Genomic DNA, 17,639 nt, shown 5'->3' on the forward strand with positions numbered 1-17,639 from the left:
AGATGCTCTACCACTGAGCCACCGTCCCTCCCCAACATAGTTCACAACAGGCATAGAATTCAGTATGTAAGTACAGAAATTTTTAAAGCTACACAATATATAAAGCTCTGAGTGTTAGTAACTGGACAGCTAACAAATGTGTCTATTATCTACAGCTTCTACCCAAAAGCCACTCTAAAATATATCTACTGCTTTAGGAATCTGGACTCTCTCCTTCTTAAAAGAGAATCACAGCATTCAACTGAAAATATAAAATACATGTAAACTTCTTTTGCCTAACTTTTTAGATTTATTTAAGCCATTACAAGTGACAGTTTTCAAAATCTGTTGTATCATCAGAAAAGTCTAGACAAGAGGTAATGAACTCATTAATTATGAGGACCAGATTCGACTTAAATGAGACTTTGTTGGGCTGGGCCATGTGTGTCATAAAATGTAATGCCAGGTAGCACAGATATAAACTTTAGAAAGGGCACAGACAAACACTATTAAAGGGGATTTTTTTACCTAAAATAAGACATGCTTAAAACATTAGCATGCTTGCAATATTTTGTTTAACAGTCTCTGATAACTGACACCTCTTGCTCTGAATTATTGCATCAAAAACTGGGGGCAATGTCTGAGCTGTAGAAATCTTGAGTATGCTAGTTGTTCAGTTGTTCAGGTGTGGATCTGTAAGTTGCAAACCTGCTTTTGATTTATTGACATTCATTACAGAAATCTCATGGTCAGTGCTTTGAGCCTAAGATCCAGAGGAAAACATTAAATGGCTGGGCATTGTGAGCTTTTGTACATAAGTTGCTTCATGTGCTGGTCAAGAACATGTGAAGGCACCATGGCACAGACTGAGGGCTATGTGTTTATCTACAAAACTGGTACTCTTCCCTAGAAAAATAACCGCAGCTCCTATGAGGCGATGCAGGAAAAGAGAGACAGCCATGTATAGTGATCAGTACCAGCCTACTATCTGGGAAGTCTAAGATCAAAATCCCCAACGGTGACTCAGTGGTAGAGCATCTGCTTGGTAAGCAGGAGGTCCCAGGTTCAGTCCCCGGGATCTCCAACTAAAAAGGATCCAAGCAAGTAGGCGTGAAAAACCTCAGCTTGAGACCCTGGAGAGCTGCTGCCAGTGTGAGTAGACAATACTAACTTTGATGGACCAAGGGTCTGATTCAGTAGAAGGCAGCTTCATATGTTCAATCAAAGGAAATCAAAGGAAAATGTGAAAGAAAAATCAAAGGAAATGTGCTGGGTAAACCTGGACACACAATCTCAGTCTAATCCTGACACTGGATCATGAGAGTATGAGTAAAGGGGGAGGCAAACTCAGTTGCACCCATAACAAGTCCAACAAAACACATACTCTGTCTCTCTGTAGCAAGGTAAAAACTCATACCGTGACCAAAACATTGCTGGTCTTAAAGCTGCTTTCTTTGCATTTATCCAGTATGATCCAGGGAACTGGCCAAAGGAAGCTCTCTCTTTCCCTCTTTTCCCAGGAAACACAGAGGGGGAGGAGCCTCAGCCACTAGAAGGAAGAGAGGCTTGGCTTAGTAGCTCTGCAGTGTGATTGATTGAGCCTGGCAAACTTAATCACACAGCAGAGCTACAGAGCTAAGCTCCTCCATTGGCTGAGGCTCCTCCTCCCTTTAAGAAGAAGATGGGGGAGGAAGGAAAGAGCAAGGAGAGGCTGCTCTGCTCGACTGCCTCGTCACTGGAGAGAACAAAAAAATGGTGACCAAAAGAAGCAGGCGAGGGAAAGGAAAAAGATGATGGCTACATGCTGGCCAGCCTGATTGGAGCCCTTTGGGGGCCGGATCAGGCCAGCAGGCCATATATTTGACGCCCCTGCTCTAGACATACTATAGATATTAGTTTGTCCTACTAATAACAACTGTATAATTTGTGACAAGCAACAAAACCATTGTTTGTGAAAATCAACTCTGATTTATGGATCTTGTCACTGCACTTGTTTCCCACCAGAATCTCTGGACGTTGTACAGACAGGGTGCAATGCTGCCTCAACCCATGGTTTGATTATTTCAAAACAATGCTAACTTGTGGATAGCTAACTATGGTTTGTCGATATGTGTAAGCCGTATCTGGCACTGCTAACTGGCTTCTCCATTTTGTATTATTCCTACAGTCAAGCATGTCAATGCAATCCATACCTTACAGAGAAAATACACCAGAAAAACTCATTCAAAACTGCAAGCAGACATTATTTGGGTACATGTCTTGTCTGAAATTCTTTACAGTACATGCTTGTGCCTTGTTCAGGCAGTATTCTGCTACATTTTAAACTAAAGGCTTCATTCTTTTAGCAGCAAGAACACAAACATTAGTCACTGACTCTGCTCTATGTCACTACCCAACCTGTCAGCGTGGGCTGCTTATTGCAAAATTAATACCATCTTATCTAGCAATACTGTTACACCAGCCTCCACCGCCAAGATGCTGGGAACAGCATTTTAACAGCAGCTTCATTTTTTAAAAGCCTCTAATGGTTTAATATATATGCAGCCATTGGCAACCCATACCTTTTGAAACATAAATTAGGCCCTGCTGATAGGTTAAGGACAATCACTGGAATCTGCACAGCAGGATATGTAGTCTTCTGACCATAGAAATCCTTCCGGCTAATATTCCCTCTAAGCTGTTCGCATGAACAGCCGCTGATTAACCCAGGAAGCCCCACTCAGAAACAATCTGGAGCCATGCAGGGTCTTGCACTGCCTGTCAGGTTCCCTGACAATAAGTTACATCCATGTATTTTCATGTATTCACAAATCTATCCAACAAGTATTGTAGTATCTCCCTTATGTGCTTGATGATGCTACAGAAGTCCCAGACAAGAGGCACTGGGGCCCCCGGGTTTCCTCAGCAGGGAGGGAAGAGGACTGCTGTAAGCAGGATCACTGCCAACGTAACTACTATGGAAGCGGTGCCATCCCTGAAAGAGCCAGTGCAGGGTGCTGGCACAAGGGTGAGGAATATGGATTTGATTAACAAAATAGGAGTCAAGTTGCACTTTTAAGACCAACTTAAGTTTTATTCAGAACGTAAGCTTTCGTGTGCTCTAAGCACACTTCATCAGACGAGGAATCCGGTACAGTGAGCAGAGCCACACATAGCTGGTAGGCAGTGGCTCAGAATGGAAAATGGTACAAATTTAAGATCCAATGACAGAATAGTAAAATTAACAAACTGAGCAAACCTTTGATCTGAGTAGCATGAGCGTGCGAAAGCAATAAAACAGTAATATGTCAAAATGCGAGAATGTCTGTTAATAACTCTATTGTTATAATCCAACTAATTTACCTTTTAACAAGTAACATACACATAGTTTGCCATCAGGAGAAAAATACATCTTCCACTATATTTTAATGTATTTTTCTCCTAATGGCAAGCTATGTGTACGTTACATGTTAAAAGGTAAATTAGTTGAATGGCCCAGGCTTGTAACAATAGAGACACATTCTCACATTTTGACATATTACCATTTTATTGCTTTCGCATGCTCATGCTACTCAAATCAAAGGTTTGCTCAATTTGTTAATTTTACTATTCTGTCATTGGATCTTAAATTTGTATCATTTTGCATTCTAAACCACTGCCTACCGAATAATTTTACTATTCTGTCATTGGTTCCTAAATTTGTACCATTTTGCATTCTGAGCCACTGCCTACCAGCTATGTGTGGCTCTGCTCACTGTACTGGATTCCTCGTTTGATAAAGTGTGCTTAGAGCACACGAAAGCTTATGTTCTGAATAAAACTAAGTCGGTCTTAAAGGTGCACCTTGACTCCTATTTTGTTCTACTACTTCAGACCAACATGGCTGCTCACTTGGATCTATCTACATGGATTTGATGAAGCAGACTACAGTGATACTGAATGCCAAGCCACGTCGAACATGGACCCACCTACTCAGGCAGAAATGGCTGAATGGCAACAAGAGCTGAGGCAAGAGATGCTTGGCTTCATGTAGTTTATCCAGCAGGTGGTACAGACAGCGGTCACAGGGGGACAGCGCCTCCTCCCCAACCACCAGCTAGCCAGGGGGTCCCGGATGGGTAGTGACCACCACTGGAACAGAAGGGAGCCCCTGACAGGAACATGCTGGCACAGCCACCAGTGGTGCCAGCACAGCTGCCTGCAGTGTCAGTGCAACTACACTCTTCTGGGCCAGCACCACAGGTCCAGTTCCTGGACCCATGGGGCCGATTGCACTGCTGCAAGGTCCAGTAGAGCACCAAAAGCTAGAACCAAAATTTGAAGGTAACCCAGAGGAATTAGGCTTCTTCAGAGTTCAAATCCATGAGTTCCTGCAAGAGTGGGGACATATCTTCCCATCAGACGTTAGCCATGTGAACTACCTGGGCTCCCAGCTGGGGGGGAGGGGTGCACTGCTAAATGGCACATCACCTTATATAAGGCCAAAGCAGTTGAACTTCAGACCATGAGAGGGTTTCTTAAAGCCCTCAGAGAGCCGTAGAAAGACCCCATGGATGGAGAAAGAGTCCACACCAAGCTAAAGAGAATACACCAGGGAAGTTGGTCAGTGCATGAATACTCAGCAGAATTCCAGGCATATGCAGCCAAAGTGCAAGACCAGTCAGAAGGCATAAAAATCAAATTCTATACAGCTGGCCTGAATCCAGACCTGATGGCAAAGGCTATGGTGCAAGACAACCCACACACCCTTACAGGATGGATACGGATGGCATGCAAAATTGAGAACCAGGAGCATGTGGTGAAACTCCTACATCAGCAACACTAGGCCAGCCATGGGAAGAGTAGCTGGGAATTCCAGAGGGAATAGCCCCGGCCCAAATGAGACAGAGAGAGATTGGAGAAGGAAGCTGAGTTTGTGCCTGAAGTGTGGGGCCGAAAACCATTTTGCTGCAAATTCCCTTTCTGGAGCTAAAAAAAGGATGTGCCGTAGGAGGGCAGGTCGAGGACGAAGCCTGGTGGGTCAGCAGCTAGTTCCCTCAAAGGGGCACGGTGGCCAGACCACAAGATGAGCTGATGAACAACCAAACTAGCTCTTCTTCAGGGAGATTACCACTGTCAGGAAATGAGCAAGACCTGTTGTGAATGGCTTGAAGCAGGTCAAGGGAATAGATGCACCACCTTGGGTGAGAAATAAAGGAACTCTGTTTTATATCCCCATCACCCTAATCAACCCCAGGTTGGGGACCCATATCAGACTGTGCACTCTGTTAGATTTGGGGTGTAGCTGGGACTTGATTACACTTATGATAGTTACTGGGCTGGACTTGGATCTGGTGAGGCTCCAAAAGCCTATTAGGTTTGAACAAATGAATGGCATCCCAATGAGGGGGGACTCTTGCACTCTAGAGACAGAGTCAATGCCAGTGGGGATGGGTCATCACTGAGAAACAAGAACATTTGTGTTTACTCCATCTGCTAGTTTCCCAGAGGTGTTGGAGGTGCAGTGGTTAGTGGACCATGCATGCCCTCTATGTGCAGTGGAGTAAGTAAAGACTGTGTTTACCCAATAAACTATGCAAGACCTACATTTGGAATACTGACTGGGGGCCAGCTCTACCTCCCATACCTGAGGTCATCTGTCTGACCAGAGAGGATCTGAGAAACATACCTCCTGAGTACCTCGATTTGAGTCAAGTGTTTGAGGAACAGGAAGTGGATGAACTGCCACCCCACAGGACGACAGACTGTGCTACAGAACTGATTCCTCGGTAATCCTTGTTGAAGGCAAAATTATGTTTGATGAGCCCAGGGGAGAAGTCAGAGTTGTGGAAATTCATGGATAAAATCCTGAAGAGGGTGTTTATCTGTCGAACAAACTCCCCCCCATGCGTCCCCTGTCCCATTCCAAAAAAAGAAAGGAAGGGGTTTGAGACTGTGTACTGACTACAGAGGGATAAATGCAGTCTCCACCTCAAAGGCCTATCTGATCCCCTTCATTCGGGATTTATTCGGAGAGGTGGCCAAATGGAAGATATTTACCAAGCTGGATTTGCAGGACGCTTATATTCAAGTCCGCATTAAAGAAAGGGGAAACAGCATTTAATGCCCCCCTAGGTCAATTTGAATATCTGGTGATGCTGTTTGGACTATAGGGAGCCCCTGGAGTGTTCATGGACTTGATTAATGAAGTAGTACACAAATTCCTTTAGAAGAAGAGGAAGATATCAGATTTATATCCCAGTCTTCACTCTGAATCTCAGACCAGCTCACAATCTCCTTTATCTTCCTCTCCCACAACAAAAACCTGAGGTAGGTGGGGCTGAGACAGCTCTCACAGAAAGCTGCCCTTTCAGTGACAACTTTTGTGAGAGCTATGGCTGACCCAAGGCCATTCCAGTAGCTGCAAGTGGAGGAGCTGGAAATCAAACCCAGTTATCCCAGATAAGAGTCCGCACACTTAACCACTACACCAAACAAACTCTCTCTTTACAAGGGGGTGGTCATTTATTTGGATGATATGTTGATATACTTTAACGACCGCCCCTCCCGCATGAAATTGGTCTGTGCAGTCCTAGAGACACTGTACAAGCACAAACTGTTTGCCAAACTGTCAAAGTGTGAGTTCCACCAAGAGGAGCTAGACTTTCTGGGCTACTGGGTGTCCCACTTAGGGTTGAGAATGGACTCAGCCGAGGTCAGAGGTGTCTTGGGCTGGAAGGTCCCCAAGACCCGGTGACAGCTACAGTCTTTCTTGAGGTTTGCCAATTCCAACCACCCCTTCATAAAAGACTTTGCCCAAGTAGCCCTGCTCTTGACCGATCTTCTCAAAACCAAGGGAAATGGACAAGAGGGGAAGCAATGAGTAGCTAAGTCAGAATAGTCAACAGAATGCCAGCAGACACTCCAAAAACTGAAAGAATGGTTCACTTCCAAACCTATTATGGAACCCTGATGAAAACAAAAACTTTACTGTACAAGTTGATGGCAGCAACATGGTGATGGGTGGGGTGTTGCTACAAGAAGAAGTGGGTGCAAACTCCACCCTTGTATGTTTCCAGGAACAAAATTGGCCGGTATGGGACAAAGAGGTAGCGGCAGTAAAGCTCGACCAATATACCTGGTACTATTGGGTGGAGGGGGCAAGGGTGCCATTTGAGATTTGGACTGACCATTAGAACCCTGAAGTGTTGCATTCCCACCAGATTGGGAACTAAACAAATCCGTTGGGCTGAGTTCTTTTCTAAGTTCAACTTTATGCTAAAGCACCCACCTGGGAAATCCAACTTTTTGGCTGATGCCCTCCCCCCAGTTACCACAGCATGAGAGCATGTAGGAAGAAGTCACTTTCTGCTTGCTCAGTTTGTGGGGCGGGGGCTGTAACAATTCGCAACCAAACCAAAAAATCAGAGAGTGATTCTGCCCTGCCACTTGGATCTGTAAAGTGAAAGAGACTCTGGAAGTCAAGTGGGACTTAGACTTCAAGAGTGACCTCCAGAAAAGGGAGGACAGTTGCTTATATAAAGGCAAGAGCTGTATATATAAAGGCAATAATCACTCAGGGGGGAAGTATTACACCAATGCCATGACAATCTGCTAGCCAGACATTTTGGGTTTGTAAAGACTCTGCACTTAGCCTGACAGCAATTCTGGTGGCCTATCATTAGAAAAGACATTTCTCAATATGTGGTTTAGTGCTCAGTTTGCATTATGGAAAAGAAACAGGGAGGGAAGCCACCAAGACTACTGAAGCCCCTAGAGACCCTATCATGCCCCTGGGCAACAATCTCCATGGTCCATCACGGATTTGCCCCCTAGTAAAGGGAAGACCACCACATTAGTGGTAGTGGACACATTTTCTAAACAGGCACAATTTATTCCATATTCAAAGATCCCAACAGCTAATAAGCTGGTCAAGCTGTTCATGAACCACACTGTGAGACTGCATTCTTTCCCAGCAAAATAATCTCAGATCAGGGCTCACAGTTTTCTGGCCAAATTCTGGAAAGAGTTTTTAAAGTTGACAAAGTCTGAGCAGGGGCTTGGCTCACTATATCATTCTGAAACAGATAGCCAATCAGAAAGGACCAATCAAATTCTTGAACAATTTTTGCATTGTTATGTGAACTTCCAGCAGGACAATTGGGTTGAATTCCTCCTGTTTGCAGAGTATTGTTACAAGAATAGCTACCACAGCTCAGTAAGGGCCTCCCCATTTCAAATTGCACATAGATTTGAGAGGAAGCCATTGCCAGGGGCTTGGGGCGGGGCATCTGAAACACCAGGGGAACTCCACGAACATTGGCCTAAGCTGGCAGCCCAATGGGAACCCATTAAAAAAAACTCTTGAAAAGGTGAAAGAAGACTACAAAACACGAGACAGAGGTCTCCTCCTTGGGATGTTAAGGTGGGAGATTCATGTACATCTCTACTAAGAACCTGAAAGGGACACAGCCTACCAAAAAGCTGGGGTGGAAATATCTGGGGTCGCTAAAGTAATGAGATTGATAAACAAAGTAACTGTGGAAGTGGAACACTATGAACACCAGCCACACTATGAAGTGGAACTTATCTTGGACTCACAAATTAAACAGGGTGTTCTGTATTACCTTGTCAAATGCACTCATTTCTCAGAGGCCCACAATGAGTGGGTCCATTCAACAGATTTAAATCCACCTAAACTGATCTGGGACTTTCAGAAATAGTTCTTGGGCAAACTGGGAGGGGTGAAGTAGAGTTCCAGGGCAGCAGCATGTCAGATTCCCAGACAATATGTTACATTCATGTATTTTCATGTATTCACAAATCTATCCAACAGGTGTTATAGTATCTACCTTGCATGCTTGCTTGTTAACCACAATTTTCCAAGCTGTGCAGGAGGGTGGCTATCACAAGGAGCTGGCTTATCTAGTAGTTATAGCAATGACTTAGAATACCAACAGGATGAATAACAATAATAATAATGCATTGTAACCTTGAAGACCCAGGGAAGATGTCTCGTGTTTACACCAAAGTCTGCGAACAATAACAGACACTTGGGGAGCTCAACTTTTGCACACATTTTTTGCTTTCTATAATAATCATTGATTGTATTCAAACAATTTTTGGGAATGGCCCTTTGGCAGGAGGACATTGCTATGTGCCTGATTTCCATTAAACCTTGACCATATCTATATGTGCTTGGATGCTTTGGGTCAGCAACTGACAAAACCTTACACTGCCCATTGCCCATTTTAAGAGTACAGTAGTTATATTCTGCTCAGGATATTAACTGTTTCAATCAGTAGGGAGAAGGGAATTAGAGGGAACAGGGAAGGCAATTGTAAGCCACTCTGAGACTGAGTGAAGGGCAGGGAATAAATCCCCCCTGCTCCACTTCTTGCCATGCTTCACAATCAAGATGGAGGGTACTTATGTCAACAGCTGACTTTCAACAGAATGCAGCAAGGAAGCTGCTGCACTACATATAGAATCTTGACACAGGAGCATGTCTGCTTGCTTCTTGTATTTTTAAATTTTGTATTTTTTTACTTCTCTTATATTGTGGCACGCGTTCAGCATGCCACCTGGTTCAGCTATACTCTGAAACATCTACAGAAACAAGAGCACAAGATCCTTACACCCGTGTTCAACCGCATTTCTGCTTCCTCATCTAAATCTATTCCTGACAACTGCTGAGCTGGTATTAGTTTCTGTAGACTATGCAGACACGACCTCCTTGTAACTGGGCAGATGTTTCCTTTTATGCCCTGTCCATTACAATGCTGTAAACTGGTGTATTTTTGGTACAACTGATACATGGATATAATAAACCTTGCTCAGAGAGAGAGCAGAACTTTTTCCTCTCCCAATACCCATATCAATTGATCATTCCTACATAATTTCTTACGTTAAGACAGCAACAGCCTCTGGACATAAATAATGCTAACATACAATCCAGACATATTTATGTGGCCAAATCACTGTCCAGAGAAAACAGAAATCCCAAATCAAGTAAGCGAATTTCTTTTTAGATGCATTGTCCGAAATTTTTCAGCATCTCCTTACTGCCTTGACATTTGTACTTCCGGGCATGTACAATATACCCTTTCTCAAGAACTAGTCAAGAATTAGCGAGGCCTCATCCATTTTAGAAAGACTTCAATCAGAGGGTTATGTGTCCAAAATGAAATCGTAGCATTTAGTTAGCATTTAACACTGCCAAATGTATATTCATAGCTAAGAAATTGGCAGCACACTTCCTCTCCCCACCCACCTACACTCCCCTTCGGTATATAAATTCTTGATTCATATAAGCCTTACATGCAGCTGTCTTATGTGGCGTCAGAATACTGGTCCATCTTGCCTATATTGCCACCTGAGCTCCAGCGTCCCTAACACAGATTTGCCCAGCTGTACTAGAGATGAATAGGTAATGACTAAATCTAAGACTTTATATACATTGAACCATAGTCACTTCTCCCAAATGAATTTAATCATTACAAGACCAAAGATAACAATTACTGGGGCTAATCAATGGTCCTGCTTACTCACAGAACTGAAATAATCACAATGAGATGGTATAAAGTCATGTGTACAATCTTAATTCAAATCAAGGACAGATTTGCAACCTCCAAAATTTCAGCCCCGATTCAAGAGACTGCTTTGTATCTGAGGTATAATTTCTACACATGCAAGGAGGAGCACATGTTGCCCATTCATTCCCACCCACCCCTAAAAATAGTAGTCACTTACAAGCCAGGGGTGATGCAAATATGGGAGAAAAAGAAGCTGTTAAAGTGTTTGCACATCTAAATATTTCTATACCTTCACTTCATAGCAAATATGGAAATAGTTGCATAAAGCAGCAGCTTATTTGCACTTACAAGATCATTCATATTGGTCTGGCTAGCTGGATGAATTTCTTCCAAGAACTCCAAGACATAAAATGTATACCTATCCATCAAATGGACTCCAATCCCAAGATCTGGCTGATGCTGGAAAATTAAGCATAGCATAGATATTATTGAATGTGCAACAGAAACAGCATTTAGCCATAAGTATTGAGCAAAGAGCACCATGTAATTCCCATGCTTGTATGCTACTCTCTGTGGACAAGCAAATTATCCAAGACATGACAGAAAAGATTGCTAACTATTAAAAAACCATCACAAGAACTCAAATATAAATTAATCAGCATCTTGTACAACAACATGCTTACATAGCTGGCCTGTGATTGGCCCTATTTAATTTTCCCACTGCCTAAACATGCCAATGACTCAGTCATGACAGGGGAGTAGCACCCATATTTTAAATCTCTGCACAGCTGGAAAAAACAGTATCCTTCTAACTAAAGTAAAGGATGCTGTAGCAATCAGAATGGCACCCAAAATATGTAATAACAGGAAAACAAAGCTGGATACAGAGGGGAAATGAAGCTGGAGCAAGGGGGGGGGGGAGCCCTCTCTAGGACAATTCTCTACATGTCTCCTGACACAGGAAAATGGTTCCTGTCCACCTCAACTCCAGCAATACATGGAAAGCTAGGGTGAGCATAGAAGAAACCCAGCAACCTCTGAAACTGTCTTGGCAGAGATAAGAGGCAGCAGTGAGAGGGGCAAATAGAATACTGAGATTGCATTAAGATTGCATTATGAATGGATTGGCTGGAGGGGGTGTTCTGATAGGAAACAAAAAGGTGCGGTAGTGAAGGGGGAGGAAAGAACAAAGTGTGAAAGTTTAACATGAGCTAGGAGAAGAGCAAGAAGAATGGAGAGACAGTGGGAGTTTGAAGATGAATGCTGTGGAATGATCTAAGGCAGTAAAGGGGTGCTACAGAGGCAGATGAGTAGTAACAAAAGGGGAAGTTAAAGAAATTGGATATAAGAGGAGAATGGATGCTGAGGTAAAATATGTAAGGGATACATTAGGAGAAATGAAGATTGTAACGCAACAGAAATCTCTGGAGACAGGAAAAAATAGTACGCTAAGAGATGTCACAACTGCTCATAGAAGGCACTCCCCATTAATTATACTACCATTTGTTTCCAATGCGGACCCACAGCAGCTTATAACATTGTTTTCTCCTATTCCAATTTATCTTAATATATTCATGAGGTAGGTTAGGCTGAGTGACCAGCCCAAATTGGGGCCTTCTCACTCTTAGTATGACACTCTAGCCACAACAACAGCTGGTAAACTTTCTGCTTCCCTCTCCCCACCCACCAAATCCAGCCCTGCTGCCTGGATACAATATCTCCCTGTGCTCAATTCTTCATGTCTCTACAAAAGGCCCATTTTCTTTTCTTCTTTTATCTTAGTTTCATAAGAATCTTAGCATTTGCTAAAATAATAGCTTAAAACCATTTAGAAAAGTCTGCCTAGTTGGTAGAATTTATTCTTAGCACATAATTTGGAAGGATTCTGAGATTCTCATTACGGAAATCTAAGCCCCACAATAGAACATAAGCTATATACTTACTGAAAGTGAGTCTTCTCCCACCTGGCTACTAGCCAAAGCCATTATATTAGGAGAATAAAATCGTTCATACATGGAAGCACCTTGGCATGTATCAATGATAAACAGCAATTCGTTGTATCTGGAAGGAAATAAACACCTTTTCTGTCTGTCCTGTGTCAATTCTGAGTCTCTCTTCAGACGGTTAATTCTGTACCAAGACCCTCAATAAGGAGCCAGGTAGTAAGCATTTTAAACTTTCTACAATTATCAAGCACCTATAGATATTTAGAAAGTGAAGTCCTTTACAGTAAAGGAGACAATGGATTTCTTCCTCTGAAAAGCCACAGGCAGTTTCATGCATCACTGTGAACAAAAAGCTACTTAGCTATAATAATTCAAGTCAAAGGCCATCCTGAGCCATATGGCATTATGTCATTAACAGACATAATTCACTGTTGCAAGCACCCATTTTAGTGAGACTGAAAATAACTGCACAGATGGTTCAAGAAATTCTAATTCCTGAGGTAGTCAGAAAGACTCTAAATAATATGCTCCATATTAACATGTCATATTAACAGGAACAGCATTTTGAAGACAACAGGTGATTTTCTGATAGAGCAAAATTAATCTACTGAATTATGAATGTAATCATTGGAAATTAATTAGTGTCATTCAATTTTACTTAGATTAGAACTATTTGAAGAAAGAAAAGCAGTATAAAATAAGCTTGTAAATAACCACTTGCTTGTTCACTTCTGAAAAGCATGAATTATCTCTATCTAGCCAGGAAGGAAGACACTTTAAACCAAGAGAAGTTTTTTTCTTCATACCAACAGGGTGCTACAAGTGATACCATAGGTTGGTTTGGGTAGCCAGGTTACAAAAAAAAACATAGCCAAATACATTTGAAAGGTTGGAATAAGAGACTACCTTCTTTTTTGCCACATTTGTTCAAAAGCATCTGCAAGTTCAACATTTGTGATTTCTTCAGAATCCTGAAATTTCAAGAAGCCATTCCCACCATGACCTTGCAAAGAAAATTAGATTGTTTATTATTCAAAAACATTTTTAAAAACTTAAGCATACTTCAACCTACACTGAAACAGTCATAAATCACTCCCTCCCACCATACAAAGTATTAAAGGGGATAAGAAACAGGGGAGCATGAAACTGCCCAAGCTGAAGACAATCCCACCCACAAGAACCCAGTCCTTATAAAGTCTATATATTTAAATGTATATATTTAAGAATTAAGGTTTCTGTGTAACCAACTCATTTTTCTCTTCTCTTCTCCTAAATACAATCACTACCACTTCACAAGCGCAGTTAAATAAATTTTCCTTGGGATCCAAGGGAATTATTCTTCCTCAGACTACTGACAGTGTAATACAAGTAAGATTTTACAGGTCTAGATCTCAGAAAATCTCTCATTGTAAAACACTGCATTTACACACATTTTACACATCAGGATTAAGAAGTCCATGTTTTTCCAGAACAGTATAATCCTGAACACACTTTTAACTCCATTAACTTCAGTGGATTTAGAGGCCTGTAACTTTTGCTTAATTGTACCATTAGTGTTCTAGTTTCCCATTTCAACCTTCAATCCCACATCAGTCTACTCCATTATACTCATGCAACTCCGAAAGTGCTTTACACAAAGCCCATTGTTTTAAAGAAGTCTACGAATTCTCAGTGCTTCTCAGCTCAATTCATTAAGGAAGCCCCTTTACCCCTCCTACAGGACTTCTGGGAACGTCTGCTAAACCAGAGTAGGAAACAGGATGTTGGACTAGAAGGACTCATGTCCTGATACAGTAGGGCTCTTCCTACATTTTATGTTAAATCAGCAGCTATTAAATGTTTTCAGAAAGAAGAAAAGATTTCAAGCCTTAGAAGCAAAGCCTCTGTACAGTCATAAACCATCCATACCAACTCTCCCTCCCCCATACATACAGGCTTTTGGAAGGCAGAGGCAGTCCTACAGTAATGAGTCAGGCCTGAAATTCCAGAATATTCATGTCTGATGTATAAATGCTCCCAAGCTGAGGGAGCTCATATCCAAACTATACTGTCCACTTCCAAATTCTGGCATTACTTTATTCTAAATATATTCTGGAGATTACTATAAAGAGTGCTTGGGGGAGGGGGCACAATTACCTGTCATATATATGAGAATGTTGCTTCTGTCATCAGAAAGGAGACGTTTTGAGCGAGGTGCACTTGCTGGGATTCTTCCTGTCAATACTCGCAGAAAATTCTCCACAGTAACCTAAAGAGATAGCATTCTCTATGAAAACTATACTGCATGTGCAGATAATGCCAATAGACATTTTCCACCCTTCCATTCTTTATAACACATTTTCATCAATTTGAAAACCTGTCACACTGTGTAGCTTTATCTGTGTGAACCTACTTATGCTTGCTTACCCAGCAGCATTATTATGTGTTACCATGGCAAAATGTTAATACATTTATTTTAAGGCATATAATCCCTATGAGACTCTTGGAAAACAAGATACCAGTGGTAGAAACATCTGACCAGAAACTGTCCATCTGGCCTGCAAATGAAAAAACTCTAAAATATCAGAACTGCTAGTCTTGAATACAGATTCATAGCAGCTCAAACATTAAAATAATTAGGTTCATGACAGCTGTTAACTAAAACTAAAGCCTTAGTACACATCACAGCAGATCAATTCTGTTTTAAGAAATCAAATTACAAGATCAAGACTCTAGCATTCAATAATTTCTGAAAAGTTTCTTCTTTTATACCTCTATCTTTTAACATGGGCATTGGGAAGATGCTAATGGGTCCCTTTAAGAAACGCCTAGAGTTAAACCTTAACCAACATCTGTAGGACAAGGAAGACATACATTCAACATACATTCAACATTTTTCTACAATCATTTGGCATGCTAAAGGTTTATTACTGGATCACTTAATTAAAAAGTTACTGGAGTGTTGTCATTACTAAATAGATCTCACATCTCATATGTAATAAGCCTATTCATTAAATCTGAAGGTAGGTCTGAAGCACACGGGCTAGCATTTTTGCACAAAGAAAAGTAAATTCTTTTATAAGAGATCCCCATCCCATGCATGCGCTCTTTCTCTCTCTTCCTGTAACCACTGCAGCAATAAGAATTTTGCTGTGTGAGCAGCTTGGTGTATGATGTAATATACTTGGCATAAGTTAACAGGCCTAGCCTGCTAATTTCTATAAATTACTCACCTGGCCACCCATTACAAGAAAATTTCTGCCAGATGACTAAACCCATCCATTTGCCACAAATAAATCTGTGTGTGTATGCATGCATGTGTATGTAGCATACCTATACACACACACTGTGTGGGAGGGGAATTTTTCTGCCTGTACTTTCAAAGTTGACACAAGTTCTCTGAAAAACAGCTCTTGGTTCTCAAACCCAATTATTCCCAGCTAAAGTAGTGAAATACCAATATTACTTAAACAGTTCAACTATCAATATAAAAACTGTATTTGAAATATAATTTCTAAAAATTTAAACTGAGACTTTCATGGGTTTAGAATTGTTTTTATTGAATTCCTTGAGGGAGAAAAGTGGCTAGCAAATGTTTGAAATAAGCATCCCCTAAAAACAATTGCTGAAGTTTAATGTATTCTCAATGTTTCAATGTTATAATGGTGGTAAAAAGTGTAAAGTTCCAGCAAACATCAATTTTCAAGGCAAGAGACATTTCAAGGTGATTTGCTATTGCAACCTCTGCATAGCAACCCTGGTCTTCCCCAGTGGTCTCCCATCCAAATACTAACCAGGACCAACCTTGCTTAGTTTCCAAGATCTGAACTATGAAATAAAAATACAGTCATATTGTAGTGCACACTTTCAAAGATGACATAAATTGCAAAAACACAAACTGATGGAAAAAATCAATTCAGTTTTTACAGTAGCTTCTGAACCACTGCAGGGCAAAAACAGATTTTTATTCAGTGCCCAGATACCAGCTTCACCCTTGCATCTGGAAGCAATTCCCATTTAGCTGTTGGGAGCACAGTGACCACACATGCATAACAGATTGTCACTTTATTGATGGGCCTTAATCCCCTAAACATCAAGAATTCTATCCAGGATTTAGTTAATACTTAACCTCATAGCTTCTATAATCCACTTCCACGTCATCACCATAAACATTCAGTTCCATGTTTTTGTGACTGAACACAGTAGCTGGTCTTGGATTCCGTGGGTTGCAGGCCATATCATCTGCGAGCATCAAGACTATATGGCTAAGAAGAAGAAAATAAACTTAATTAGCTTCAACAGAAACAAGAAATTGCCAAAAATTAAAGCCCTTCATGAACTTAACTTTACCTGCCAACTTCAAGAAGCCTACTCGCTTTCAGAAGCACTTTAACTATATCGGCCCTCTTTTGGAAGAAAGTTTTGCAGGTTAATCTAAACCAACAGAACCTTTAAAAAGACAAGGGTAACCTTATCTAGACACATTTTCATCTCTATTCTGTTCACAAAACTAAAGCCCTATTGATACAGTTTATATAAACCTTTTCAAATACAAGGTAAATGGTAACACTGAAAATAGATCAGTGAAGACTGATTGGTAGCATTTGTTCTGTTTACTGGGTTCAGCTAACTAAACCATTGTGTCATCATCACTGTGGTACAAAAGATGGTGCATCAGAATTCAACCCAGAGGAAGATCCATGGAAAATACTATTGGCAAATCACTATTTCCTTTACTTTAACTAATATTCCAAAGCATAGAGAAGAAATATATCACTCTGTATTCTGAAAAATATTATGTTTGTATTGGCTATCATCAACCCAACTAGGAAAAAAAATTGTGGGCAGCTGTTAAGGCTGACCCTGCCTTGGTGCAGTAACCTAGCTAAATTATATCTGGGTTCGGTTTCAGCAACTCCCTGAGTAACACACAAAATAAAGCAAAATAGAGCTTGACTGAAGATATTCAATAAAAAAGTTTAAAAACCAAGTATATAGTTCAGTGGTAGTAAAAATGCACAGAAAAACAAGAAACCTAACTAGCTACTTCTTACTTGAGTCCTAACATAGCTCAGTTTGTTCTGGAAGCAAACAGTCCTTGAGCATAACACAGATGTCTTCTTCATAGCAGGGATGCATGGAGAGGAAAAGGTAAAAACAAAACTTCTTCTCACTTATATTTATAGAAAACTGTAGGCCATAACCTCCTGACTCCTGCAACCAATCAATGGACAGTATCCTT

The 17,639-nt window shown here is 41.2% G+C and overlaps 1 protein-coding gene across 2 annotated transcripts in view; it reads right to left on the bottom strand.

Moving 5' to 3' along the window:
- The window catches only part of PIGK (phosphatidylinositol glycan anchor biosynthesis class K), a 174,927-nt gene that overhangs the window by 141,295 nt on the left and 15,993 nt on the right, over positions 1-17,639 (bottom strand). For both annotated transcript variants that reach the window (XM_060232043.1, XM_060232044.1), the window contains 5 exons: positions 16,527-16,662; positions 14,555-14,666; positions 13,325-13,421; positions 12,416-12,533; positions 10,821-10,931 (listed from right to left, as the gene is read on the bottom strand). In XM_060232043.1, coding sequence (XP_060088026.1) covers positions 10,821-10,931; positions 12,416-12,533; positions 13,325-13,421; positions 14,555-14,666; positions 16,527-16,662 — 574 coding nt within the window. The remainder of the gene's footprint in view (positions 1-10,820; positions 10,932-12,415; positions 12,534-13,324; positions 13,422-14,554; positions 14,667-16,526; positions 16,663-17,639) is intronic.

The sequence above is a fragment of the Heteronotia binoei genome, chromosome 2 (genome assembly GCF_032191835.1).
Source record: "Heteronotia binoei isolate CCM8104 ecotype False Entrance Well chromosome 2, APGP_CSIRO_Hbin_v1, whole genome shotgun sequence".
In the NCBI taxonomy this organism is placed as follows: domain Eukaryota; kingdom Metazoa; phylum Chordata; class Lepidosauria; order Squamata; family Gekkonidae; genus Heteronotia; species Heteronotia binoei.